At 50.6% G+C, this 26,307-nt stretch overlaps 7 protein-coding genes across 7 annotated transcripts; 4 read left to right on the top strand and 3 right to left on the bottom strand.

The window, feature by feature from the left end:
• Positions 1–1,518: 1,518 nt before the first annotated feature.
• Positions 1,519–2,024, top strand: M406DRAFT_343443 (uncharacterized protein; the record flags this gene model as incomplete). The annotated part of the gene is made up of 2 exons (XM_040921868.1): positions 1,519–1,935; positions 1,968–2,024. 2 exons carry the CDS (start codon positions 1,519–1,521, stop codon positions 2,022–2,024), a joined length of 474 nt encoding a protein of 157 aa, XP_040771307.1.
• Positions 2,025–4,172: 2,148 nt separating this feature from the next.
• Positions 4,173–4,721, top strand: M406DRAFT_269736 (uncharacterized protein; the record flags this gene model as incomplete). The annotated part of the gene is made up of 1 exon (XM_040918023.1): positions 4,173–4,721. One exon carries the CDS (start codon positions 4,173–4,175, stop codon positions 4,719–4,721), a length of 549 nt encoding a protein of 182 aa, XP_040771308.1.
• Positions 4,722–8,224: 3,503 nt separating this feature from the next.
• Positions 8,225–8,554, top strand: M406DRAFT_223852 (uncharacterized protein; the record flags this gene model as incomplete). Its single annotated transcript, XM_040915663.1, has 1 exon — positions 8,225–8,554. A coding segment is annotated over one exon (330 nt), but the record flags the coding sequence as incomplete, so codon positions are not given.
• A 5,810-nt stretch (positions 8,555–14,364) lies between these two features.
• M406DRAFT_358595 (uncharacterized protein) lies at positions 14,365–16,019 on the top strand. Its single transcript, XM_040923945.1, has 2 exons — positions 14,365–14,568; positions 15,007–16,019. The coding sequence occupies exons 1-2, from the start codon at positions 14,524–14,526 to the stop codon at positions 15,352–15,354; spliced, it is 393 nt and encodes a 130-aa protein (XP_040771310.1). The 5' UTR covers positions 14,365–14,523; the 3' UTR covers positions 15,355–16,019.
• On the bottom strand, positions 16,015–17,285 carry M406DRAFT_324777 (uncharacterized protein). The gene has a single exon (XM_040919913.1). The coding sequence runs from the start codon at positions 16,980–16,982 to the stop codon at positions 16,383–16,385; it is 600 nt and encodes a 199-aa protein (XP_040771311.1). The 5' UTR covers positions 16,983–17,285; the 3' UTR covers positions 16,015–16,382.
• Positions 17,286–18,232: 947 nt separating this feature from the next.
• On the bottom strand, positions 18,233–19,530 carry M406DRAFT_230236 (uncharacterized protein; the record flags this gene model as incomplete). Its single annotated transcript, XM_040915827.1, has 2 exons — positions 18,233–18,833; positions 18,917–19,530. Coding segments are annotated over 2 exons (1,215 nt in total), but the record flags the coding sequence as incomplete, so codon positions are not given.
• A 1,791-nt stretch (positions 19,531–21,321) lies between these two features.
• Positions 21,322–25,553, bottom strand: M406DRAFT_269589 (uncharacterized protein; the record flags this gene model as incomplete). The annotated part of the gene is given in 10 exon segments (XM_040918016.1): positions 21,322–21,645; positions 21,730–21,841; positions 21,914–22,267; positions 22,286–22,841; positions 22,944–23,368; positions 23,459–23,713; positions 23,784–23,889; positions 23,973–24,530; positions 24,601–24,984; positions 25,061–25,553. 10 exon segments carry the CDS (start codon positions 25,551–25,553, stop codon positions 21,322–21,324), a joined length of 3,567 nt encoding a protein of 1,188 aa, XP_040771313.1.
• Between the last annotated feature and the right edge of the window lie 754 nt (positions 25,554–26,307).

Below are 26,307 nucleotides of genomic sequence, written 5' to 3' on the forward strand. Positions count from 1 at the left end.
CGCCAAATTAAGGTGGGCTTATTGTTGGACGTGGCGGTCGGTCAATCCTTGGCCAGTTCTTGTAGGGCGTTGCAGATAGATGTTCATTGACACGCTGCCGAGAGAGGAAAGAAGAGAAGAAAAAAACAAGGCAATCTGGCCAGCAGCCCTGGAGGTGGCGGAAAGGCTTTTTCCTTTTCTTTTTTTTTTTTTTCTCTCACCCCTCTCTGTCTCTCTTCATACCTTTCCTCTCTCGTCAAAATCGCACTTGGGCACAGATGCAGGTGTGAAAGGATAATAATAAAAAATAAGAAAAAAAGAAAAGGGTGGGCAGCGGGATGGGAAGACGTGGGGGTTTTCCTTGTAGGCGTATCAGAAAAAGGTATATTAAAACATGATGACACGAGGCGCTCTCTTGGCCAGAAGCGAGAGACCCTTTTTCCGCTTCTTTTTTTAATTTATTGCTATTCATATATAAGAGGGCATCGTGCCGTTTCTCAGTCGAAGGTGGATCAGAAGGGAGCGGTAGTAAACCATCATCATCACTAACAATCATTCAGCAACAACGAGACACGGCTACCACAACAAGTCGAACACCACACAGACACATACTTGCACCCCGGATACGACAACAGACAAACAATCCATAGAGGGAAAACAGAGTTCATTACAATTTCTTCAAGATCCTACAAGTCTTCTCCTTTCTTTTGCTAATAATCTCGGCCTCCAGTCGCCCGTTGCCCAAAGAGCCCCAAGGAATCTGCAAGAACAAACTAGGGTCGACTCTCATGATTCTTGTCACCAATCACCCCATCGTCCGCATCTGGAGACCACCCAAAAATCACGAGATCCACCAACATATATCAACTCGCCTTGTACATTCGTCTACCACCTTTTAAGACCTCGGTTAGTCATTTTTGACAGCTGCAGGATATTTCTGTTCCTGCATACGTCCCCTGTCTCGGATACCCACATTATTCAGAATATATTGTCCACACACCTTTTCTATTTTCCCCCAACCCAGGACAACCGACCGTTGAATTGAGAGTCCGCCCCCCCCACCCCCCCTTCTTTCAGCCTCCTGGGGGCCGAAAACACCCCAAAAAACCATATTCGCAAGCCCTCGAGGATAGTTATATTTTTTTTTATACTTCTTTTACCCTCACTCCTGTACAAGACCTCTGGGCCGGCAATTTTGTACGCCACCAAAGTCTCTCTATTCGATTACCGCCAGCCACGATTCAGTCCTTCTTTATCCAAACAATGGGGGTTTACTACTGAAGCAACAAAACGACCGCCTTCTTCTATACACCTACAGCCCAGTCAGTGGCTTTTCTGGGGGATTGAACGGATACGTGGAGCATCACTTGGACAACCAGTCATTGTCACTCTCCGAGTGACCCACTTCTGGCACCAACACACACTCTCTCTGCCTCTCTCTACCTCTCCCTCCTCCCTCTTTTTCGGGAAAAAAAAAAAAAAAAAAAGACGATTAGACCTCGCCGAATTTCGACTTAATCCTACCTTACCTCGACGACCATGTGCACCTACTACTACCTTCATTATCACCATATATACCCCTGCACCCGTGACATCGAGTTCGTTATACACTACATCTACTGTCAAGACGCGACCTTCGACCAGGCCACCCAGACCCAGCAGCCCTGCCCCAACATCTCGTACCACGACCAGGCCAACGGCAACCCAGGCATCGACTTCACCAACCCGTGTGCCAGCGGCGGTTGCCTGGCCAGCCCAGACTGCAGCCTCGGCCGGTGTCGCCTGCAGGAGCTAGGCGGGCTCTGGATCTGCTGCCGGTGTGGCTTTGGAGGGAATAGGTATCCGTGCTGCTACCACTTGATGAGGCGGAGCCCAGACTCTTTATGCTACCACCAGTGCTGTCAGGACTGCCAGCCCGACCTGAGGACCGGCGCTGAGGCGCAAGCTGCTGCAGCAGCTAGTGCTCGAGGAGCCAACGCCAGGAACAGAAGAAGAAGGACATGACGAAGAAGTACAAGAAAAAGAAGAAGAAGAAGAAGAAATAAATAAATAAAAGAAGGAAAACAACTTCGACCGATCGACCCGAGACAAGAGCGACCGAGCCGACCGACCTGGCGGAAAGGGGGAGAGGGGAGAGACCATTTACCTGTGTGCGCTTTGTTGACGAGGCGTCGCAAGCGAGAGGGACTATTACTAAGTAGTCGAGCTGAGGACGGCCCGGCCAGCAGAAAGACGACGACGAAGACGACGACGAAGACGGAGAAGAAGAAGAAGAAGAAGAAGAAGAAGAAGAAGATGGAATGATGGAGAGGAATGAAAAGAATGACAAGAAATTAGAAGAGGTGAAGTACTTTTTGATACCCCCCCTCAAATGATAATTAGACATGCAAGCACCGAACTGATCTAAATACTGAAGAAGCCTGTAGTAATATTATATTGATGAAGTTGCAAGTCATCATCATTATATCATCATCAGCTCTGTTCCAATTTCGTTAATATTGTTTGCTTGTTGCTTTTTCTCTTTGTCTCTCTCTCTCTCTCTGTCTTCTTTTCGTTTTTTTTCTTCTTCTTTTCTCTTCCTTCTTTTTTTCTTCTTCTTTTCTCTTCCTTCTTATTTGAACCAGATCTTCGAGAAACTTCCAAGATCTTGTTAAATTCTCCGGCATTACTCATGCAAGATCGATCTGGTCTGGATCGTCTTTTTTTTTTGTCCTTTTTTGGGCTCGATCTTAAAAGGTGGACCAGCGGGAAAAAGCAACAAAACGATGAGATCAGATGGAACTTGCCGGGCAACACCAGCTGAAAGCCAACCCGCCTGTGGAACTCTAGAAAGAAAGGGGAAAATCAGCCAAGTGGCTTGGCCCAAGGTGGAGTTTCGAACAGACTATTCGGTCAGGCATGAGACCTGTTTTCGTTTTATTCTTTTCTTGGCTATTAGACTTCAGGGTCTTGCCATGTGAGAAAGAAAGACATGATGAAGAGAGGAGGAGGTTAAGAGACAGAGGGGAAAGGGGGTTGGTAAGGATGGGAAGTCAAACAAGAAAGCAAGTCTGTGCGTGTGAGACTTTGTGAACCATACGAACACGACACTATGGCTTCCACCCTTCCCCTCTCCCCTCTCCTCTCCCCACTCTTTACCTCTTTTTTTCTCCCCCATGGCTTCGAGGCGTCTGTCATCCTCGAATCTTAGTTGATGACCCGCATACCGCCTCGCAGCCTCATATTTCTCACTATACAAAAAGAAGCAAGCATGAACTTAGGGGACCCAGTCTGTCGGGTCGCCGGGCTTGACCGTCGGAAGAGGGGGAAACAAGTAAATAAAAAAAATACTTGGACGACAAAAAAAAAAAAAGTGTTTTCAGAGGAGGAATTCCAAATTACTCTGGCCAATAGCCAGGAAATACTAGACGACCACCGAGAGAGGAAGAGAAGGAAGATACTTACTTGCAACAATGTGCATTGTCCCTGGTCCTTTTTGTCATGATCGCCGACAGCCTCTTTTTTTTTTTTTTTTTTTGCCCCCTACCTTCCCACTTCCTTACGCCCGATCATACGTGATGATGATGATGGGCTTTCCAGGGCAAGGGGGAAGACGATGTACTGCGGGGTGGTGTCAATAATGGAATGTGACGGACATGGTGAGCAGGGCTGACTTTTTTTTTGTCTTTTCTTTTTTCTTTTTCTCCTTCCCTGTCCGATGACCAGGAGGCTGGTCCCCCGTCCTGACCGAGCCACCACTACAACATGAGTGTTCCCCCACGAGCCTCGACAATACTTAAAGGTCCCTCCTGGTCGACAAGGCTCGATCGTCGGGTTCCTAGATCCCTTGGAGTCATCGTCAGCTGCTCTCGCCCTGCTCAGACAGATTGGGAAGAGGAAACAAAAGTACCACTCAGCTTTCCAGCCCTCCTTCCTATATAAGAAGTCTGTTCGGCCCTCAACAAAGAAGAACCAGACTTTCAGCTTCCTGCCTTTTCGACAGAGCTCTCATCACATCCGTCACCCTGCCTTGTGTAAGCAGAAAAAAACACAGAGCCGCCAGTCTCGAGTCACCAACTTCGAGTCACTGACGACTGACTATTATACGAAGTGAAAGAGGAGCGCCGGATTCGTCCTTCTTAAACATAAAAGGGGGAGGAAAAGAAGAGGGACAGAAGGGAAGAAACAAGATAAGAAGAAGAAGAAGAAGCGTCATGTGCCACCAAATCACCTACACGTTGCCATGTGAGCACGTGCGGACAGACATAGTCTACTGCGCCGACGCGCCAGAAAGTGGCTCACGTCACAGTCACTCAGCAGGAGGAAGTGGAGGGGGAGGAGGGGCCAGCTCTTCCTCCAAGTCGAAAAGGGACAGTGGGAAGAAGAGCAGTCACCGAGGATCAGCTACCAGCAGCAGGGAGAAGGGCAAATCACAGCACCACCACCATCACGGCAGCAGCAGGTCCTCATCGGCGGCCAACAAGCGAAAGCCATGCCGCAACCTCACGACGCAGGCGATTGCCTACCCCCTCCCACCCAGTTTCGAAGGCGACCCCTCGACGGCGGCCCTGTCTCCGTTGCTGCCCAAGTGCCCCCTCCCACGGTGCCCGTTTGAGGCACTCAACCGGTGCTGGAACTGCTGCTGGTGCGGCAAGGGCTGGAACGAGCAGGGGCGGTGCAGTTGCATCATGATCATCGAGGGGACTCAGGTGCGGTGTGAGCACATCTGCTGTGAAACGTGCACACCAGCCGGGCCGATGTGAGTTTTTAAGTTGGGTTGAGGGGGAGGGGAGGCGAGGGTGGGAAGATCGTCGTTATCTTTCTCATCATCATCGTCATCATTTCATAGTATCATTGTCATTGTTGCTTTCGTAATCAGCAGGATCTCGAGCTAGACAACCAACAGGGTTTGCTCTCCCCCTCCCTTCTGATCTTCGAACTCCAAAAAAGGAAAAATAAGTTATTGGGTTCTACACACACACACACATACACACACAAGAGACACGCAGCAGGAGAGAGAGACATAGAGAGAGAGAGAGAGAGAGAGAGAGAGAGAGAGACTTAGAGGGTAACATAGGGCACTGATAGACAAAGCTTTCCGGGCAGGCTGTTTCAATCTAATGGGATGAGGCAAAGAAAAAACGTATGTGAAGTACAGCCGATGTCGAAAGGGTGAGAAGCAGCATCTGTAATTTTTTCTTCTTTTGAGATGTGATAGATTTGATACAATTGCCTGGTATTTACACGCTTTTAGCGTTGATGCCCAAAAGTAAGATCATCGTGCGATCGCCAGAAGAAAGAAAAATATACATTTGCTCATTGTCAGAAACACCAGATCCTGTGGCTGTTGCTTCTTAGGTGGGGGCGAATATAGTCGAGGAGGGGTATGAATTTTCAGCGGCTATTGGGTATGAATGGCGGTCTTTGCAATTTGCATATTTACTTACTCGTCACATTCAGACCATGATCTAGACACATCCATAGATCGTAATCGTATAGAGTGGTCCATTGGAGTCTGGCCATGGTTTGGAGGGAGGGGAAGAAAATTAATTCCAGGGGACCAGGTTTCCACCAAAAGGGCAAATTCCAAGAACACAGTAGAAACAAGGAAAAAGGTGTGCGGCTCCATTCAACCCCTTGGGACATAACAAGCAAAAGAAACCTTGGACCCAAGACACCGGGACGACGTGGCGGCTGCTACGAAGCCTCTTGATCCGCCCCCCTCTGGTGAGTGCCACAATTTCACTATCATGGAGGGAGGATGCAGGAAAGAAGAAAAGAAAAAAAAGAAAAAGAAAGAAAAAAGATGGGTCCCCGGATCTACAGGAAGACCGTATCGATATGCAGGCTGGCTGAGATCTCGCATACGGGTGCGCCTCAGAAACCCACCCCCTCTTCCCAGAAGCAGCTAGGCTCCATACAGATGCGAAGGCTGACGGCGCAAGGAGGCTTGGGGGTGCTGCAATGTGTGTGGTGTGAGTTTTGTGTGCCACACGACTGAAAATCTGACCACGATTTTGCCATGCTACCATCTTTTTTTTCTTTTTCTTACAGGGTCCAAGGTCGACATCCATCCGTCCTTTGAATAATCCCATGACCTTTCTCAACAAGGCAGGTGTACACGATGTTCCAGCCCTGATGTAGGAGAGGGCAGGGTGTAGGCAGCCACAGAGAAAGGAAAGAAAAGGAGAAGCAAAGGGGTCAAGGGGTTCACAGCCTGGCTCCTGCGTGTCTGCCCAACCGTCCCAATGTCCCGTCTCGTCTGTGCCGTCTTTCTCTCTTCTCTTTCCACACAAACCCTCCTTGGCCATTACATGGGCGTAACAAAAAGGGGCACGCCAAATGACAAAGCAGCGAGCTGAAGTGTGCAACTCAAATCCTCAAACCAGACCGGTGCGTCCCTTTCAAGTGCATCCGCAAGGTGTCGGGAAAAGGCAACGTTGACTCAATGTGCCCCCCCCCCCCAGCAGACAAGGAAGACAATACCGACAACATTCGGAATTCTTACAGGTTGTAGGCGGCGCCCACTTCCCCTCCTTCCACCCCTCGGAGGTGGAGAGACAATGGCTGCATCTTTACTTGTGTGTTCTTTTCTTCTTTTCTTTCTTTTTCCTTCCCAAGTCAGCGGAATATGACCCGATGCACGAGCTACATCACTCCCAGCAGCGGCGTCTTCCGAGACTGCGATCGGGATGCAAGAGAGATTCAGTTCAGATCTGGTCAAACATTAATGTGAGACACACAGCCTGCAGCTGTCCCTGTCAGACGGAGAAGAAGAGCTGGTCGGTAAGAAGAGAGCAATGAGAGTACAAAAAAAAAAAAAAACAATGCAGGAGAGAAAAAAAAGACAATGACGAGGTGGCTAGGCCGACTGCCGGTGAGGCACAGCAGGATAATGCATATGTGCTCTTCTTTGCATATATGCTGTGCCACCTCGCCTCACACATGTATACAAGGCGAGGAAGCTGAAGCTGAAAGGAGAAAGATGGATGGGCCAGGGCTGTCTGCGTGATCGCGCCCGGTGTGTCACAAGGAGGGACCCGTCCCAGGGGGTCGAGGTGTCACATAAGAAAGAGAGAAGAGAGAAGAGAGGGAAAAAAGGGGCTTCTCGTCCCAAGCATTTCTTTCTTCTTTGCACCATACGCGCTTCAAACATGTGACATACCTGGTGTGATAGGAATAGAGAGAGAAACAGAGACGAGCCTTGGATTTTATGACCATTTTGAGTGGATCTTGGTATTACTCAACTGCCTTCTGTGTCGGATCCCTGCCTGCGAGAGAGGAGAGAGAAAGAGACGGAATAATCAACACGTCGCAGCGTTCTGTTTGGATCTTTGGTGCGCCCCTGCACCATCTCGCGACGGCCCACCTGCAAGGCAACGTTGGCCCCCCCCATTCATTGGGTATCGAGTGAGTTCCAACTACCGAGATGCTCCCCAACCAAAGGCGTACTATAGATCCGAGGCATGACTGATCTTTTTTGTTTGTGCTTTTCTCGGGTGTCCCCCTGCGCTCCGGCAGCAGCCAGCCGTCTTTTTCTTCTTTCTTTTTCTCCCCTTCCAAATATGAGGACACGTCACATTGTCGTAAGTGAAGGAGACGACGACAGCACCCACCCTTCTCCTCCCCTTCTCTCTATCAAGGAATGAAGAAATTAATGGTCTTGCGTAAACATGCATGCATACATGCAAGTCATCTTTTCCCGAGCCAAAGGGGGGGCAATCTGCTGGTTGCCGTTATCCAAGACTCTCAAGGCGGCAAATGATATTGCTTCTTCCTTCGTCGAGGCCCAATCGACATGTCTCTGATTAGATCCGGATCAGGATCGACGCCTTGTCAGTGTACACTGGACCCAGATCTCGAAACCCCCCTTGGACACGGGCAGTAATTAGGCAGAGGCCCGGTAGATGATAATGACCTATCTGTCTTGAGATGAATAGCTATCGTGAATCATATAAATATATTAAGAGATCTGAATCCTGAAAGGAAACCCATGACGACAAAAGAGACCATGTGAGCCCTGTTTGAGAACGTTTCCCATGTACAACTGAAATATCTTCAGGACGAAAGACAAGAAGAAAGAAAAAGACGAAGAAAGAAATGGAAGTTGCTGGTCCATCCTTCTTCTGTTGCATTGACGTGTAAGCGCGACAAAAAGATACTGGCCAGTCTTCTGGTCATCGAATATCACGATATACTTACCTTTAACAGATTGACAGGGTGCTCTATCTCTCCCCTTTTCCCCCTCCTCCTCGGTTCGCTCGAGATGTGCGTCGGCCATCCCAAGAGGCACCCATGCCAGCACATGTCTGTGACATTTCTCTACTGTGTCTCTGCACAGCTCGACCGTGCCACAGGCTCGGTCCTCCCCTGTGCGAGAACAACCTACTCGATCCCCGTCGACTCGGACGCCCACTGCACCAACCAGCTCTGCTATTTCCTGGAGAGGGGTGGCGTCTGGAACTGCTGCCAGTGCCACCAGGGGCCCAACCTCCTTGGCTGGTGCATTTTCAACCGCCCCAGGATCGAGCTCAACGCCGCCACAGGGCAGTGGGATCATGACACTGTGTGTAATCACTGTTGTTGCCGGATGTGCACTCCATCACGTGAGCAGATCTTTTCCTTCTTTCCTTTTTCCATTCAGTGTTCAACAAATAGTGAAGCCTCTACACACAAGCATAAAAAGCGAGAATACTTGTGCTGATCCGAAACTTGCATCCTTGAAGCCCAACGTGTGTTGGGATCGTCGTAGCCCAACAAGCCCCATGATTCGTTTGGATGCCCAAGAGGCCCATCACAGGCGTGCTATTTATGGGCTTAGATGGTAGTATTACAGGTTTAAGAGCGTTATGCAAACGCTGCTCGCATGAAGAAGGGCATATAGAAAGTAGCAATGAGTATTGGTGTTGGCGAAAGACAAATGGATTGCTTTTTCAAGGCTCCCCCCCCCCCCCCCGCCCCCCATCTCTCTAGGGTGCCATCATTTGCCCGTTTTGGCTACAGCCTTACAGGATTTCGATAGAGCATATAGGCCACGGCGACTGATCCCGTGTAATTACTTGGTGGAGGAAAGCTAGAAATCAGAGGTGAACTCGCTCCTGGTCTTCAGAAAGAGTGAAACCGGCACCTATTCGGCCATGAGCATGGAACCTTTCACAATGACAACTACACGTCCTCATAATTATCATGAGCACCGTATGAATCTCTTTCTTAGTCTCTTCCCCTCTATACTCTAAGAAGCAGTTCTGATGAGCGTTTGTAGTCTCTGCCTGATTTATCCTCTAGTATACTGGGCTCCTTACCATGGACTCATGCTTGCAGGCTCTATGCTTGACACATAGACCTCTACGTCGTCGATGTGTAGCTAGTGTGTATAAGAGACAGTATCCACACAATAGTGATTTGAGTCTGAGAGACTGCGCCTATTCACCATCCACCGACGTCTTCTCTGATGAAGAGATCTCTCGCGCTGCATCGCATCATAGCTTCTGAATTCATGTAAGAGTGGTTATTCTAGTAGTTTCGCAATCGTGAACTGATTAATTAATGTGGCAATATACCTAGGTGTAGCTATTCGCCTCACCTGCTTTTCTTGTAGCAACCAAAATACATTACCTCTCATAATCTGACCGTGATTGTAAGAAGAGCTTTCGTTTGCACCAATATAAGACACAATATGGCTAACAGAACGAAGATTACATGTATTTAGGGACGAGGTTCATTCTTTGCTAGCAAGACTACAGTACACTGTCCAGATCTGGGAAATCGGTCATAAACGATCGACTTTCCTGCTTCCTGGTTGTGAGATTTACGAGGTTGACATGTATGGAAAATAATTAGCGGGTGATTGCTTTCTCCTCGACTATGTGCCAATAAACATCTACGAGCCTGGAAGATGGCCGGGCAAGTCCTTCCTCTGAACGGCAGTATGAAAGTGTTGTATTTAAGTGTAATAGAGCCCAGTAATGCAGAATCCTGCATGTCGTCTTTTTCTTCGTTGTTATTCCCCTCTAATCTGTTCTCATTGGATACCTTCAGCCAACGTCGAACCGTTTGGGAACCTCATATTGATCACGCTCTGAGGCTGCATAAGGTGCGCCTCGCTGTCGCTCATTGCTCAGTGAGTATCAGAATACCTACCTCTTCCCCACTGCTGGACATCACGTCAGGCTTAGAGGTCGAGGAAGAACAGGATGAAGGACCCACTCGTTTGATATTGTAATTAGAGAAGATACAAGTGACGTGACGGTGATATTCCACTTCCAATGTGTGTCTTTAGGCCAAGAATCATACATGAATCTTCCATAATATTTCCCAGCAGTGGATATCGTGCATAGGGTGCAATAGCAGGTTTGTGCGTTCTGTGAGACGACAATCGTGCCTTCTACATAACAGCGCTGTATTATTTGCCTCTTCAAGCATGTACGCAAGCGTGTTGTACTAATTATAGCACCATGTAATTGATACCTTTGTCCTGTCCCGCCCGTCCCGACCTTCATCTCGCCGGGCAAGCCTTGCACGTGTTTCTATGGACCTCATTTACGAAATTATGGTCCACCTCCATTTCTTGAAACTGGAGAGATGAGCTGTCACCCTGGCCCGAGGATCTTTGTTATCGGGCCAAAGGGAGAACTACTCTTCAAAAGGTCTCTTGCCTGCCATGTGCTTTTGTTGACCGCCGGTTCTCGACATGGCCCTCTCGAGACCTCCCGCTCTCTCTAGACTTAATTAGTGCCTCTGTAGACCGTCTCGACCGCGGGAAGCAAATCGCTGTGTGGTTGGATGGCTGGCGAGTCTAGTATAGCTTCCCGGCGAACTAATCAGGAACAGAAGAGGCCACGTTCCAGCGATCTGCTCGGTTCTGGCCCCAACGAGACAAGAGGGGCCGGAAGACATAGCGGGTGGCTAGAATAAAAAAAGAAAGAAAAGGGAAAAAAGGACGCAGCTGTATAGCCCATCACTTAGCTGGTTGGTCTGGCTCCAGTAATGTTGGTAGGGTATTTTTGTTGGTGATGCGCGGAGAATCTTTTCCTTCCTCGTGATGCGCACATCATAATACAACAAGTTGCGGATCATGTTGCGCAGCAGGTTTTCCGTTAGTTTATGATACTTTACTATACAATGATCGTGTGGAATTGACTTTCGCTAAGAAGATGATAGAGGGGCTGGGATGCTTGAGAGGCGCTTCAGATGGAGACCCGGGACTCTCGGAATGTCCAGGCAAGAGAACGAGGGCCGAAGATCCAGCCCTTTGCTGTATGACTGGACGACTGTCATGAGAGATGCGGATCTTGGCTTGTCCTGTTGGGCGGGAATTTGACTGCCCTGGTTGAGAAGGATGCTTGCTGATCCAAATCCTTCCATACCCCGCCAAGGCCCTCTTTCTTACTCTCTTGTTCCTTCTCTCATTTGTTCTATTCTTGCAGCAGCACGTGGGCTCATCTCACCTCGGGATCTCTTGCTGCCGCCCTAAACACCTGGTCAGGTAGGTACCGCGTGAAGGAGAGGACGCAGGAGGGAGGAAGGCAAGGGGAAGCTCAGTGGATCGAGTGGACGGGACGATGAGTGAATGATTGAGACAGCATCGGGGGTCCTATCCTTTTCTTTGTTGGTACGGCGCGCGCGCACTTGACCCGCCTGCCCGGCCCCCAAAACTCAAAAAGTGATCCGGTCTGTTTAGGCATTTTAGCCACGTGCTGCACACGCGAGGCAGGGATGGTTCTGACCGGCGAACGAGGCGGGATCCTCCTGGTGCTCCACCAGTCGCAGTAGCATGGAGACCCGATCTCGTCCCCCCATTTCCCTTGTCTCTTTTTTTTTCCCTTCCAAAAGGGAAGAGGGGCGGATGATGTGAGACGTAGCCCGAGGTCTTTTCCTTTTTCTGTTCCTATTCCTCCCAACCTGTCTCGTGTGGAATCTCGGGGTCTCTTGTGTTCTCTCTGGGAGGAGGGGCGGGGATGTGTGTGTGTTTCCTCCTCTTCTGCTTCATGAAAGGAGGCTTTTAGGCAAGAACGCAAAAGTGTCCACCCAAGAAGAGCCCACTGCTCACCCACCTTGGGGTCTTGGGCGGGAGATAGCGCCGAGACTGAAGTGATAGATCGACAGCCCTTGGAAAACAAACCACCAATCGGCAAAATAAAGAAAGGGTTTCGTTGTCGGACTTGAAGCATCTTAGCAGACCACACCCACACAGCCTAACAGCACAGCAGCTATGCTGAACAGACGGATCTAAAATGAGATAATGCACGTGAGAGCCGAAGGAAGACGAAAACCGGGGGGGGGGGGGGAGAATCAAAGGCCATGAAAAAAATATGATAAACATAATAATCAACAAATGAAAGGAGGATGACAAGGTCGGGCCACTCGACAGGTCGCACAGCCGAGAAGTACGACAAGAGGTGTTGACTTGTAAATTAGAACTACTATGGCCATGGACACTGCCCAAGATATAGCGAGATGAGTTGTAGTTGTCCTTGTCCTTGTCCTTCTTCTACCTCCCCGGTCCTGACCCTTGTTCCGAGCCGTAATGTTGTGTTGGTTTTGCTGCTGTGCTTCCGTGCTGTTGTATCATGGTCTCACAAGATCCGTTCCTGTTCTTCCTACTCCTCCTCCTCCTTCTTTTCTTACTGCTTCTCCTCCCCTGCTAGGGTGGCGGAGGTCTGACCACCCTCTTCGTATCTGAGTTGCTGAGTAGTAAGAATTGCAATCGACTCTCGAAATGACCTGGGTGCCTTTGACGGACACTGGACACAGGTCTTTTTGGAGTTCTTGTAGACGGTCTGACTTTTGTTGTCAATGATAATACCAGGATTTTAAAAAAGAGCCATGGCAGTGTAAGCTGCGTACGTATATGCTATAGCAGTAATTCTATATGCTTGATGCTCATTAATGGATGACTTCATATCTTGCATACTCACCCTGTAGTCGATCGTGCCCAGGAATCCCTGCTATCCACGCGTCAAGGCGCTGTCGGTGTTCCGTCCTGATGGACACTTGCCATGTGGGTTTGAAACGCCGTAGCGGCGGATGTTATCCTGCATAAGATGCTGCGAGGATCGATCGCACACCAATGGGACTGGGGCGGAGGGCGGCCTTGAGGGAAGAGGGGGGGGGGGCCTGTGCTTGCGTTGTGGGCCCTTCTGTGCGTGGACGCCTCAGTGGTCTTTTAGGCTCGTCTTTAGGAGGGCACAGCACATGCACAGCGTGCGCATACCCAGGAGGTGGGGGGAAGCCCCTGTTGTTGTGAGCTAGCTTGCCACCCGGCCACCATGGAGATACCAACCAAGTCGGGCACAGGCTGCCCAGTGCCCATCCTAATCCTGGCAAGGAGTTTCCCAAGCCCCCTCTTCCCATTGACCCATGTAGATGGACCATTTGATTCGTGACCGCAGCATTGCGGGCGCGCAGACGTTATGGGTCTTGATCTCTTTTGCAGGACAGCATCTGCTCGGCTCTCTCGCTCTCTCATCGCGCTCTCTTTCTTGCTTTTCTTTCTTTCTCTTTTTTTTCTACTGCACAAACAAAGAAGCGCTGTGCCATGGTGTACACTGCACTGCAAGCCTGACAGGTGGTACTGACCAGTGTACAAATGCGCTTACTACGTACTTTGTACTGGCGTGTTTAAACGTACTTAGCATTATGCACGCTGTGGGTTTAGGGCCGCAGGTGCCGCCCCAAGCAGGCGGGACCCCGGCTGCAACATAACGCATAGCACCCACCCTGCTTGGAAGGCAAGGAGGGGCTACCTCGCCTCCCTCCAAGTGATTGACCTCTCTTAGCGAGAGCCCCCCACGCCTCCTCCCTTTTCCGCTGCCTATCATCCTTCATCCCTCATCCCTTCCCTATCACACTACCTAGTGTGGAATTGAATGAATTGACGCCTCTTTCTTTCTATCCTGTCCCTTCATGACTCCTTTCTTTTCCCTTTTCCTCTTTCTTTTCTCTTGACACATGGACCTGGACCAATCCGATACATACAGCTTCTCCACTTATTCTCTGCTGACTTGACCGTCTTGATCTTGTCCGGTCCGTGCTGCCTGTGCTTTTACCCCCTCCCAGATCATTCTAAACACCTTCGAAACAGGCCAACTGTTGGCCGACTCGCTTCACCTGTACCGAGGCTCGAAATTATCTCTTTGTCTTTTCTCGTTCTTCGTCATTTTCTTCTCGTTCTCCAGAATATCCTGGGTTGCGGGCTGATTGGATCCTCCTACTTCTTTTCTCCTCCCTCTTCTCCCCCCCCCTGGTCGAACAACTTCGTCTGCCCTGACTTCTCAGCTCTCTCCACCGGCTCGGGACCCGTTTTATCTCAATCTTTACTTACTCTCTCTTGTTCTCCCTTTCTCTATCCTACTTTCTTACCACCCTTCCTCTTTTCTCTCTTCCCTCGCTCGACTTCCTGAAAAGTCGAAAGGAAGAACAAGGTGCTCTCGTTTCAGGATCCCATCATCCACCGCCTTCATCGCAGCTGAGAACTCCCCGTCATCCTCCTTCTTACGGCCCTTTGTTATCATTATTATTACAGTCATTTTTTTGTCGACGGTTGAACACGACATCCTTCGGACAATGCCCACTTCTCTCGAATCAGCCCGCCCAATTATGGCGCCCTCGGTACGTCACCTCTCTTCTCTAATCCAGGGTCGCGCAGATCGTACCTTGTTTCTTCTCAACTTCCGCCTAGCCTCTCTCTCTATCTGTTGTAGTCACGTCACGTCACGTCGTCACATCCAAGGTTCCTGATATCAACAAACCCCCCCTCCCCCCTTTGGTGCTTGTGGTTGAACCTTGGTTCGCTTTGCCTCCCTAGCCTGGCATACCTACCCACCCACACCTTTATACACCCCTAGACGCACCTTTACAAATTTCACCTATACATTGTATACTCTCCTCAGCCCTGCTGTTTCCACGAATATCATTGTTTTTGTCAAGAAATATTTCTCCTTTCTTTGACAAGGCGCAGTGCTGTCTGTCTACGCAAAAATGGACGGAAATACGCGAGGATACCATCACCACTTAGCAAACATGTCGTCTGACAAGGACTCCGAACAGACTCGCACGTCGACACGGGCTTCGGTCCGCTACAGCGTCTACTCTACCGCCCCGACCATCCAGACCACTGCCACGAACGACAGCGCCGTTGCCGAGATCCAGAACATCGGGGAGAGCATCGAGCGCCTGGACAAGGGGAACAAGAGGCTGAGCGAGCAGCGTGTTGAGCTCAACACGGACCAGCAGACCGTCTTCCAGAAGCTCGCCCTGGGCGCCAAGTTAGAACGGGCCCTGGGCAGGCGCATGAGCGGCCAGGACGCTGTCATGCGGCAGCGTGCCCCCTCAAAAGCTGGTCAGAAGAAGGGTCTGAGCGAGAAGGACGGGGAGAAGATCGCCGCCGCCGCATAGAACACCAAATTCTTTCTCGAATGAATATACGTGTACTTGGACATTTTGAACGACAACGATAACGGCATCTCCACAGAACCACGCCGACGGAACAAGCCAGTTGCATTCCGGACCAACAACATGAAAGGGGAAGAAGTCGAAAGCGGCCAAGGGCCCCCGGAGCTTTCATCAATCACAAGAAGCACCCAACCCGCGGCGTGGGTGCCTTCAGTGTAAATTTTCATGATTATGGCTTTACACAATTGGAGACAGAGAGAGAGAGAGAGCGGAGGAGAAAGACAAGAGAAGGTTCGTCACTCCTAAGTATATTGGTCATCACGAAGCCGGATGAGACCATACTTGAAGGTCCATTATCCATGTCGGCATGGGACAGCAGGTCAGGAGGAAACTAGCATTGCAATTGTTCTTTATGTTTTGTTTGCTTTACTTTTCAGGAGAGGCGGGAACCGGCCAAGGAAGAGAGGCCTGGAGTCGATCAGCGAGAGTGTTTATACCCATCCAGCAAGGGGACAGACAAGTGAGCTGCGTCACAATGAAATCAAATCCATATCTAGTCCCCAGGAAAGGCGAGTGCGGTGGACATCAGCATGTACTTTTGGCTCCCACTTTTTCGTCCATTTGGGCAGTCTGGCGTCAGGACACAATATACCGAGAGGATTTCAATCAGATGGAATAATGGCATTCAGTATCATGAGTCCTGATGCGTATAAAACAAACTTCCTCCGCTTTTGCCTCTCTTGGGACCTTTTAGTATCAACAATGCCACTGCCATTGCAAAAGGTCCCTTGTGTATGTGCGTGGCGCGAGAGCAGGAGGAAGCGGAGAAGCAGAGGCCTACATGTCGAAATATGAAATGTCCCAACGCCTTAACACCTGTAATCCGACCCCGAGCCAGAACCCTCCGTACCTCGAGCCCCTTCTCGTGAAGATAGCCGGGCAAGGATGAATGCAAAACTTCCCCGTCAAAGCCAAGCCACTTCAAGTTCCTCCCTACGCCTCCCCCCTTTAACTATTCCCGACTCTTACTTTCAGAGCTTGGCCTCAATCTCCTTGAGCAGCTTGATCAGTTCCAGATCCTCCCCCTCCATCTCCAGACCCTTCCCCACCCACTCCTTGGCCTCCTCATACCTGCCCATCTCAAACAGACACCGTCCTCGCCTGTACCACGCCTTGGGATTCCCAACCTTCTTGGCCTCGACGCTGCACTCGGCGTCGGCGCCGCCGCGCACCCAGTCGCGCAGCTCCATGTGGGCCTGCGCCCGGTTCGCAAACAGCATGGCGGCCTCGTCGCGCACGAGGCCGTTGGGCTCCCAGGCAGGGCGGGTCAGGGCCATCTTGAGACCCAGCGAGTAGAAGCTGATGGCCTCGGTGTACTTTTGGTTCTTGAAGGTGTCGTTGCCCGTCTCGCGGAGCTTCTTGATCTGGGCGCTGCGCTTGGGGTTCACGGGGACGGGGGGCGGCGGGACGACGTGGGGGTGCTCGAGGGTGCTGAGGAGGGAGCGGTGGAGGTTGTTGAGGGCGTCGAGCTCGGTGGCTAGGCTGCGGGAGGTGGAGGCCGAGGTGATGGCTTTGGACTGCGGGTTCATGGACAAGGGGAGGAGGGTGAAGGTTTCTTGGTCTGTGGCCATCTTGAATTGGTGTGTGGGCGCGGTTGCCTTTGCGCCAGAGGAGGAGACGGTGGCGGTTGGTTTCCTTGAGGGTAGGTAATGCTCCGAGGAGGGAGGTTCGTTGGCTGCTTGGTCTTTTTCTGTCCTCTTTATTTGTTGTGTTGAGGGAAGAGATCAGAGAGATGATGCGGACGAGCTCGTTGTCGGAATGCCTTGGGTCGGCGCCCCTTTGCAGAAATAGTAGACAGTTGGAAGTAGGGAGAAAGAGGGAAGAAAGAAGGAATGTGAAGGAATAGAGAGAGGGCTGGCCTAATTCCTTTTCCCAAGGCTGTAAGTTCTCTTGTTGTTGAAGAGAGCGAGAAAGTTGAAGCAGCGCAAAGAGGACAGCTGCACGCTTAACAAACTGTGGTTGTTCGGGAAAGGCCACCTTATCAGAACTGATAAGCCACAGCAGCCGCAACAAAGCAGCACCGCTTCGGGAACATAATTTACATGCACGGCAGCGGATATGCCCGTATCGAAGGTTCACTCGCTCAAGTACCTGAATAAAGTATCCAGTATAGACCTAGTCGAGTAACCAGTATAGTTCCTTCCCATTCACTCAAGAGATTATGGGCAGGAAGGAGGGCAGGAAGGAACAGTCGACAGGGTCTACAGAGCTTCAGAGGATTTTCCCTCAACAGCATCTTCAATCACAATTATTCCATTGCGCTGTACTGAAGGTGGTGATTCCACCTTTAACATTCTAATATTAATTTGTATGATACCTCTGTAGTATCTTTCCTAATGGCCCGTCATTACTTGGATCGAACATTGTCATGACCTCCCCAGGCGCAAGTACAACTAGTTTACTTACGAGCAAGTCTTCATCTTGCTCTGGCGGTGTGCACTTCTGCCGGGCTGTAAGTAAAGAAAAGTACTCAGTTTTGTGTCGACAATTCGCTGACGACAAAAGAATAGTCGTTCACACTGTCGCACATGGTCAACCCTCGAGCGCTAGCTAAGCACTATATTTCTTGCCCATTGGCTCAAATGTGTCTTGTCCCGCAGACGGAGCCGTTGATTCTGTCCAAAGTAGATGCTGTTTGTACACCCCAAGCATTTACTTGTCATCGTTGGAACATCCCCTTGACGGACTCCCTGAGAGAGAATCCTCCAAAGAGCCAGTCATTGCCGTGCCTGCCAGCGTAGGTGTGTGCGTTTTGGCGAGGCTGCGCAGAATATTTCTTGGCCGCCTTCTTGTCCTGGTTCCGCTTCCCAAACTCTGCTCCTCGGCACATGTAACAGCCGAGCACTTCCAGCAGGTGGCGCTCCTGGTAGGTAAACGACAGCAGCGCCTTCTCGTTGATCAGCTCTCTGGCGACCTTGAGAACGTGCTGCGTCCAGGCCTCGTCCTCGACAGCGGCCAGCTGGTGCCAATCGATGGCTGGTGCCTCTGCTGCAGCAAAGTTATCGGTGGAAGAGGACGGCGAAGCGGAAGACGTCTGCTGCAGTCTGCGGGAGGTCTCAGGATCCTTCAAGAGACGCAGGCAGAGGTCTTCGAAGAGGTTGTTCTTTTGAATAAAGTCTAGAGCGCATAGGAGAGACTCGGCTTCTGGGACTAGCGTGGTGAAGGCGTCTTTTCCCAGCACATAGCCCTTCCAGATGCGCTGGCAGCAGCTGTCTGCGTAGCGCAGGGCTTCGAGGACGGTGTCCTGATCGATGGAAGTGATCTCATGGGCGACCAGGGGCCGCTCGTAACCCACACGGCGTCGCCAGAAGAGGTTGACCAGACCTGACGTGATGACGCAGGGCAGGAGAACAACGTAACCCCACCACATTGTCGCGGTCACCATGGCGGCCGCACCTGCGACAATACCCGAGATTCCATGTCTGCTTTTGTGTGAGTTATGTCGAAAGAAGACAGATATGGAGAAGAGAGACGAAGGGTGACCACTACTACTACTACTACTTACAAAGCGGCGTGCATCTGGATGCTCGAGGTCCGGTTCCTCAGCATCTGGCCTATCCTCGTGGACCCCTTGACATATCTCAGGGCGGCAGCCTGCTGCTTTTTTGATCGCGCCCAGACCCAGCTCGACCATGAGATGTTGACCAGACCAAACAGGACACAGGGCGTGTTGCCCACGTACCCAGTGAGCAGGTTGCTCGCGCGAAAGAGCACAGGGTGGCGGTCTCCGTCCATGGCCAAGAAAGTGCCGATGCCGACGACCAGAGAACTAAAACCCAGCAGGGTGTCCATGCCGACGCGGTCGACGAGCTCGGTGCCCATCTCGCGCGTGTTCATGTCGAGAAAACAGTCGATGGTGCGCAGCATGTTGGCGTCGCGCAAATGCAGCTCACGCTGGCTCTGCAGGTACCGCCGCTCCTCGCGCAGGGCGCGCAGGTTGGCCAAGCTCAAGACCCCGTCGCGCACGCTGAAGTAGATCATACAAAGCGCCGCAATGCCCCCCAGCGCCATCATGGCAAGGGCGTACTTAGGCACGGGCGTCTCGTTCCACACATTGGCGGCGAAATCGCCCGCGTTGGCCAGCTCGAGGAAGCCGACGGCGGCCAACAGATTGTTGCGCAGCCTGGTCTCGGGTGAGGGCCTGAAACCACCGCCACGCGTCCTCACAAAATTCAAGTGCGCCGCAGCGCCTGGCAACGGTTGTGACCCCGTCGACGATGGCCGTTGTGTCGCTGCTGATGCGGGTCGGGCTGCGGCTGATGTTGGGCCGGCCGGAGTGATCTCGGTGGACCAGCGCGGCAGTTCGATCTCGGCTGGGTGTACTGTGGCTGGGCTTCCGGGGTCCTCGAGCATATCGAGGTCCTCGAGGTCCATGATCCATTCCTGTGTCCTTTCATTGGAGCCGGCCATGGTCGGGTTGCTGTTTGTTCTCCCTATCTACCTTGGCAAGGCCTTTGAAACTCAAAAATGGAAAAGACCCGTCCTTAACGATAGACAGGCCTCGTCTGAAGAAGGGATAAGAGGGGAAAAGGGGGAGGAGAGAAGGCAGAAAACGAAACAAGGAAACACAGCCAGAAAAAGGCCCGCGGGACTAAGAAAGAAGAGTAGAGGTGACGACGGTCGGATGACTGAAACGTGGATACCCGGAGAGCGGTGAAAGGCTAGCCGAGAAGAGCAGTGGAGGACCCCGGTGAACCGTTGATTGAAGTTGATTGAAGGCGCTAGAGGCTGAAATCTTCAGGTCGTCTCCACGATTCGGTACGGCCTGCTCCGTGGGGCCGGGACATGAGGATGGACCACAGTACGTACCACGGGATGCATGCGCTGTAAACTATGGGTACACCTCTGCCGAACGTCTCTCTTCCTATCAAGGGACGAATTTGCCTGAGATCAGCTACTTGAATATTCTTGGATAGACTATTTCTAGTACTCCTGGCTTTGATCACCTGGGCTGTTCTCAAGTACTCTGTCCTCTTCAAAACGGGATGAAGGGAAAGTTGTTGAGGACCAGCACCAACACAACAAACAAGGCTTTGAGGCAACGATTCACAGCAGACAGGGCGGGCTGACGGAGCCGCCAGAGACGCTGCTGATATTGGGGGCAGTGTGGTGTGGGTGGAGCATCCGCAGCGGCTCCAGGGGAGGAATATTGTCTTGGCTGCATATAAACCAAGCATGGGCTTACGCATGAAAAGACCCATGCCAACCCTCTCAATATGCATGTGCTGGTTTTGTTCATTTTTTTCTTTCCTTTTTTTTTTCTTCGTTTTCTTTCTTCTCACTTCTTCTCAGCCCCTGTCTTTCTACCTTCTCTAAGAGGGTAAAATGAACCTTGCCGCTTGGACGAACCCTTCCGTCCCGAAGACCGCATCCGGCGTGTGTCTCGAGGTGACTCAAACTGTGCTACTGAGACGCGCACCACTTTCGAGAGAAAACATGCCGAAGTGGTCCGAGACTTAGTCTCGAGAAGGTCTAAACAAGGATGTTCTGTAAAATTTCTCATCCAAGACTGTGTCGATTTTCTCTTCTTCTGTAAGACGTGGCAGTCTTGTGAGTAAGAGTACGGAAGAATGCCTTTGTGATTACCTGAGACTAGCGAATCCATCGTGTAGTTTTGGTAGAGCTCTTTCCCTCTCTCTTTGCATTTTCCCTGCTCATCATTCGTTGTGTCGAAGTGTCTAAAGATGATTGTTTGAATGGTGACTTGATTGCTTCGGGCTACACTCACCCAGAGTCTCGGGATTCATTTTGAGACCAAATCAGTGTTATTAAGTGCTTTACTGGACTTTGCCTGATCACATGCCGTGCCTTCTACCAGGCCATCCCCCTTACCAACCCTTCTCATGTGACACGAATTAATCTTGTCATCACAGCTTCTCGTAAGTCATGATATAATTAAGCCTCTGTCTCTTAGTTCAAAATATAGGCAAGCCTCAGCCTCTTTGTTTTGTTTTGTTCCTCCTCCTCTTCGTCTAGGCAACGGTAGGTGTCTTCATATGTTCCCTCATATTGTCGCTTCTTTTCCAATCTCGCCCCCTCCGTCCTCTTCACGAGCTCGTCCCACGTCTCGCCCACCCACTTCTGCAATAATCTTGCCCCTGGCTCATTTGCTGGTTTCTTGCGATTATACTCATACTCCGGATCAGCCCCTTGTTCAAGCAGGAATCGCACAAACTTTGCCGCCTGCTCCGACGTTCCTCGCACTGCGTAATGTAGTGCCGTCATCCCTGTCAGCTCGATCTTGCGTCGGGATCTTGCCTGCCCTTCTTGCTTGAACTGTTGAGAATTGTTCGAGCTGGCACTGGGAGTGCCGATGACCATTTTGTTCGGAAAGTCAATGGGGGCCCCAAGACGCAGTAGTTCCGCGGCCAGCGTAATGGAAGGCTTGGGGGACAGCGCTAGACCCACTAGCGTATAGCCTAGGAATACCCTATCTAGAGGTTTACCGCCGAGGACGATGTTGACAAGCCGGCGCCACGTTCGGATGAGCCGAACCTCGAACAGTGTGTTCTTCTTGGCCGCATTCAAGGCCCAACTAGAAAAGAGGACGGAGCGACGAGGGATCTTTTTCATCTCCCGAAAGGAGATCTTGTTTCCCCAATAATCCAGCATCGATCCGGAGTGGTAAGGATAAGCGGCTTTGAGCCCGCGCTCGGGGTCGAGAAAAAAATCCTCCCACGCGGCGTACATGTCAGGTGAGCTGGTAGCGACGGCCTCGCCAGCCAGCCAGTTGTATTGAGCGCGGATAGAACCATTACGTTCCGAGTCCAACAGTTTTTTCAGGAACCAGAGCAAGAGGTTTGGGTTGTCGCTCTTCATGACAGCAGGGTAGAATCTCGCATCGCGAAAATTTGGACTGAGCCACCATTCGGACTACTCGGTCAAGACTTCGACCATCGGCAGCGATCCCATTCTTGCTGCCAGAAGTACCGCGGGCTTCACAACCTCATCGTGCGAGGCAATTTGAGGTCCAAGACGCTGTATCCCGTCGACGTTGCCAGCCTTTGTAAACTCAAACAAGAGGACCTGGAGCTCGTCAGGCGAGAACTCATCCTGGGGTACGTGGTGTGTAGAGGTTGGCTTGGAAATGCGGTGATGTGTCTGCCAATGAGAATCTGCATCCCATCTGCTGGAGAAGCCGATGACGGCGAACTCGCAGTCTGGCACGGTGCATTTCCAAGGCCGCCCGTGATTCTCACGTTTGACATGCGTGTCGCAGGCCTTGCGAGTGTCAAATCCCTGCCGGCTGAGGCTACAGCTAGGGAATGAGCACTTGAAGAGTCTGGTCCCGTAATGCCTCTTGAGCATTACACAGTGGCAAATAGACTTTTGGTGCTCTATTTTGTCGCATACCAGCGCCCGGAAACGCTGGTAGATGCGAGCCCACATGGTCGACATGGTGGAAGGGTCCTTATTCACCCACTCGTTGCCTGCGGGGTTGGCATTTGTTACTTTCCCGGTTCAGTTCAAGAATGGTATCCTGTGTTAAAAAAAATTAAAAAAAAAAATAGAAATAGTAGAAACAAGCTTACGGTTAGTGTAGTCCCAATCAGCCTGGCTATCGTCCTGGCGGAACTGCGAGACTCCGCAGACCATATGGACAATGTCTGGCCAGCCTGACTCAATGTCCCCGAGGATGGTGTCTTCGAGGTCGACCTCACCTTCAAAGTCAGAGTTGCTCAGATCGACTACTAGGCGACAAAGGAGTTCGCGCAGGTCTGGATAGGCCGACAAGTCCTTGGACTCTTCAATACAGGATTTAGTGAGGGCAATCCATTGAGTGAAGGCGAACCAGTGAAGTCGGTATCTCCCAGCGAGGATGTTCTCATCAAGCTGCTTGTCAGACAATTCTTGGTCGAATATCCCAGAGCAGAGATATATCAATGTAGATTTAGCAAGGATGTAGTTAGCTTCAGCCTTGCTCATGAAGTCGGTGAGCTTCCGCCCGACAATATATCTTCAGGTTTGTTAGTCACTGGAGGCAATTTGCTGTTCGAGACTGGTGTAGTCGCAGGACTCGATCTTGATTACTCATTACTGTACTTACTCGCTAACGGTGAAGTGCACAAAGCACGGTCGTTCGTCCACAACTTCGACAGCTACACCACATATGCGAACAAAATTCACGCTGGCCATAACAATAGGAGCTGCATCGTTGCTGCCCGAGGCAATTTCCAAGGCTTGCTCCATCTCGTGCTGCGTCATAGGAATGGGGGCACAACCGATCCAGCTATAGATCATCTTTGCTTTTCGTTGCAAGGGTGGCGACAAATCGTTGATTCGTGCGAATATTCGAGAATACCTATACATCAAAGCATGAGCCTTACTTCCAGACTACCTGAACATTTCAAGGTCTAGGTTCTCAGACTTACGCTTCATCCAAGTCCTTAGGGGGTGCTCTAAGTTCTCGTTCAATTTCCTCGAGACTGGTCAGTCCCTCAGCGGTATCCAGGACAATGCGAGCATAGAGAAACATGCCTATGCCGTAAATGTCAACGAAAACATTCCCGTTAGTCCTCCAGGGCAGATTGATGTATTAAGGAGCGTGTAAGACAATTTACCGTTTGCATTTGCCGCAAGGGGGGCCAACAGGTGCCGTATCTGCTCCTGGGCTTCCTGGACAAAATCTGTGTTGCCCATCCAGTCCCGAATTCTTTGGTTCACATATGCCTGGATGCTAGCTGAGTTCTCCTCGTTCACGGTGATGCTCGCGGCATTGGTCTTGAGCATCTTCTCAATATCGTCCTCGGGCCTGCTGCTGACGAGGACTCTTGTTTCGGTACAGTCATCCAATTCAAGGAGCTTTTGCAAGAGTATCCCACGCTCGAATGCCTCCATCTCGTCTAGTCCATCTATGATGATGTACGTAGGTCCACCAACTTTCAGCATGGTCTTCAAAATTTCCGAGACCTTGTTCGCGTTGCTGACCAGGTCCCATTCGTCAGACCCAACAAGAGCAGACTGTATGTCTTTAGCATTGAATGCTAATTGGAATAACAGAGACTGCAGAATGGATTTGGCCGTAGTGCTGCTTCCAGAGGTGTGGCTCGGAAACGCGAAGAGTGTTTGATGATGTTTCCTGGCCTCCTTGACCGTCGATGCCGAAAGATATGTCTTGCCTGGAATCCATGATGAGCTTCCCACACCCCAAGAAGCGCATCTAAATGCCTAGGAATGACCAGTATCAACAAAACTTGCCTGCTCCCGGTATACCATGAAACCATAGGTAACGCGCTGCCGAGCTGGTCATGTCCAGCCACTCCAACAAAGTTTTGTCACGCATAAGCCACTTCATTGAACCCTCCGACAAGCGATTCAGCAAGTAGTCTAGGCGATCGTTGTAAGCCTGGGGGGCGACTCGACTTTGTAGAGCTTGGAACTTTTGTAGCTCCTGGGAACTTGTTTGCCCATCGAAATGTGCGAGAGCTTTGACTCGAGCTTCATGCTCCTCTTGTATATGCCGGAAAGAGACCTCATTCCTCATGAGAGCGGTGTGGCGTTCGATATGGCTGACGAGAACATCGATCTTGGCCTTCTGCTTTGGCCACACAGATTCAAAGAAGATTCTGGGTCCTGAATGTGCAGGTGGTCAGCAAAGCAAGCAGATCTGGATCTGGCAACCGGCTAGAGGAGAGGGGGTTTCCTTTACTCGACATATTGAAAAAGTCGAAGACGACAGTGTAGAACTCAAGGATGTCTTGGTAAAATAGCGCCAACTTGTCTCTCAGCATATCATTATTGCCAAAGATCTTGGTTATGTCAACGAAATGGGGCAAGGCATCGCTGATCTGCTCCATAGCAGCGACGACAGCATCAGCAAACTTGGTAACGTTATCAGTCCATACCAACAAGACTTGGATAGGCCCCCAGACCAAAGCCATTATTTCTGGTTTGACCTGCACGAAGGTGTCGACAGCGCTGGCGTATGCTGAAAGCTTGTTGAGAAAGCTGCTGATCTTATGCAGACGTCGTATGCGTCGTTCAGAGTCTTGCTTTGCCTGCAAATGCTCGATCGCCTCATAAACCCTTTCAATACTAGTAATTTTCAACAAATCCTCAAACAGCTTCTCATCTTTCAAATGCTTCTTGAAAGTAGTCTTGGCTTTCTCAAAGGCTTGCTGCGAGGCATTCGGGTTCGCCATTTTTCGTGACAGCGATTTGTTATTGCGTTCTAGAAAGGAGGGGGAGTTAGGCCAGGACTTAATAAGGCTGGGAGGCGGGCTTGTATACATAGCTCTATGCATGTTATCGGGCAGGCACTACATCTGGATTTGAAGGAAAGTTTATGCAAGTACAGAGGAGGCAAGCTCCACCACACTAATTGTTGCGACTGGGGGTGGCGCAGGTTTGACAACTCACCTTTGCTGAGTTGAAGGCACGCCCTACCGATGTGAAAGAAGATCACGCCTTAATGTGGAGGCTGCAGGTGGTCGGGCTGTTTATGAACTACGTGTACTTGATTGACTTATTTGAGTGTGTATATACTTAAGTATATAAAGATTATATCGATAGTTCACAAGTAATTATGTTAAGTCAGGAATGGGGAAGAAATTCTGTAACAAGGTTTGGTCATCCATGATTTAAGTCTCCTATATACAAGATCAATCATGGCCAAAATGTACCAGCAGACTTTGACTAGAAAATGAATTGCTAATTTTCAAGAGAAGCTTGAAAGTCGGAGTTGCGAGAGCTAGTTCATCTGATTCTGCGTCGTTGTTCACACCCTCATTATTCAAGAGCCAGAGCGAGCTATACGCACCCAGTTGATTTGTGTACCTCGATCTCTCTTGAATTCATTTACGTCTACTTGGTACTTATAGATAGGGCGTATTCTTTACTCAAGTTACTTGAAAAATTCGAGGAGTTTCTGCAAATACGGTATGAGTGTACAAACTT

This window comes from Cryphonectria parasitica (assembly GCF_011745365.1).
Source record: "Cryphonectria parasitica EP155 unplaced genomic scaffold M406scaffold_10, whole genome shotgun sequence".
In the NCBI taxonomy this organism is placed as follows: Eukaryota; Fungi; Ascomycota; class Sordariomycetes; order Diaporthales; family Cryphonectriaceae; genus Cryphonectria; species Cryphonectria parasitica.

Excerpts from the sequence above, each read along its gene's own strand:
- M406DRAFT_358595 (XM_040923945.1), top strand. The coding sequence starts at position 14,524 with ATGCCCACTTCTCTCGAATCAGCCCGCCCAATTATGGCGCCCTCG. Across the intron at positions 14,569-15,006 it reads GCCCAATTATGGCGCCCTCG|ACTCGCACGTCGACACGGGC; the intron begins GTACGTCACCTC and ends GACTCCGAACAG.
- M406DRAFT_324777 (XM_040919913.1), bottom strand. The coding sequence starts at position 16,982 with ATGGCCACAGACCAAGAAACCTTCACCCTCCTCCCCTTGTCCATGAAC.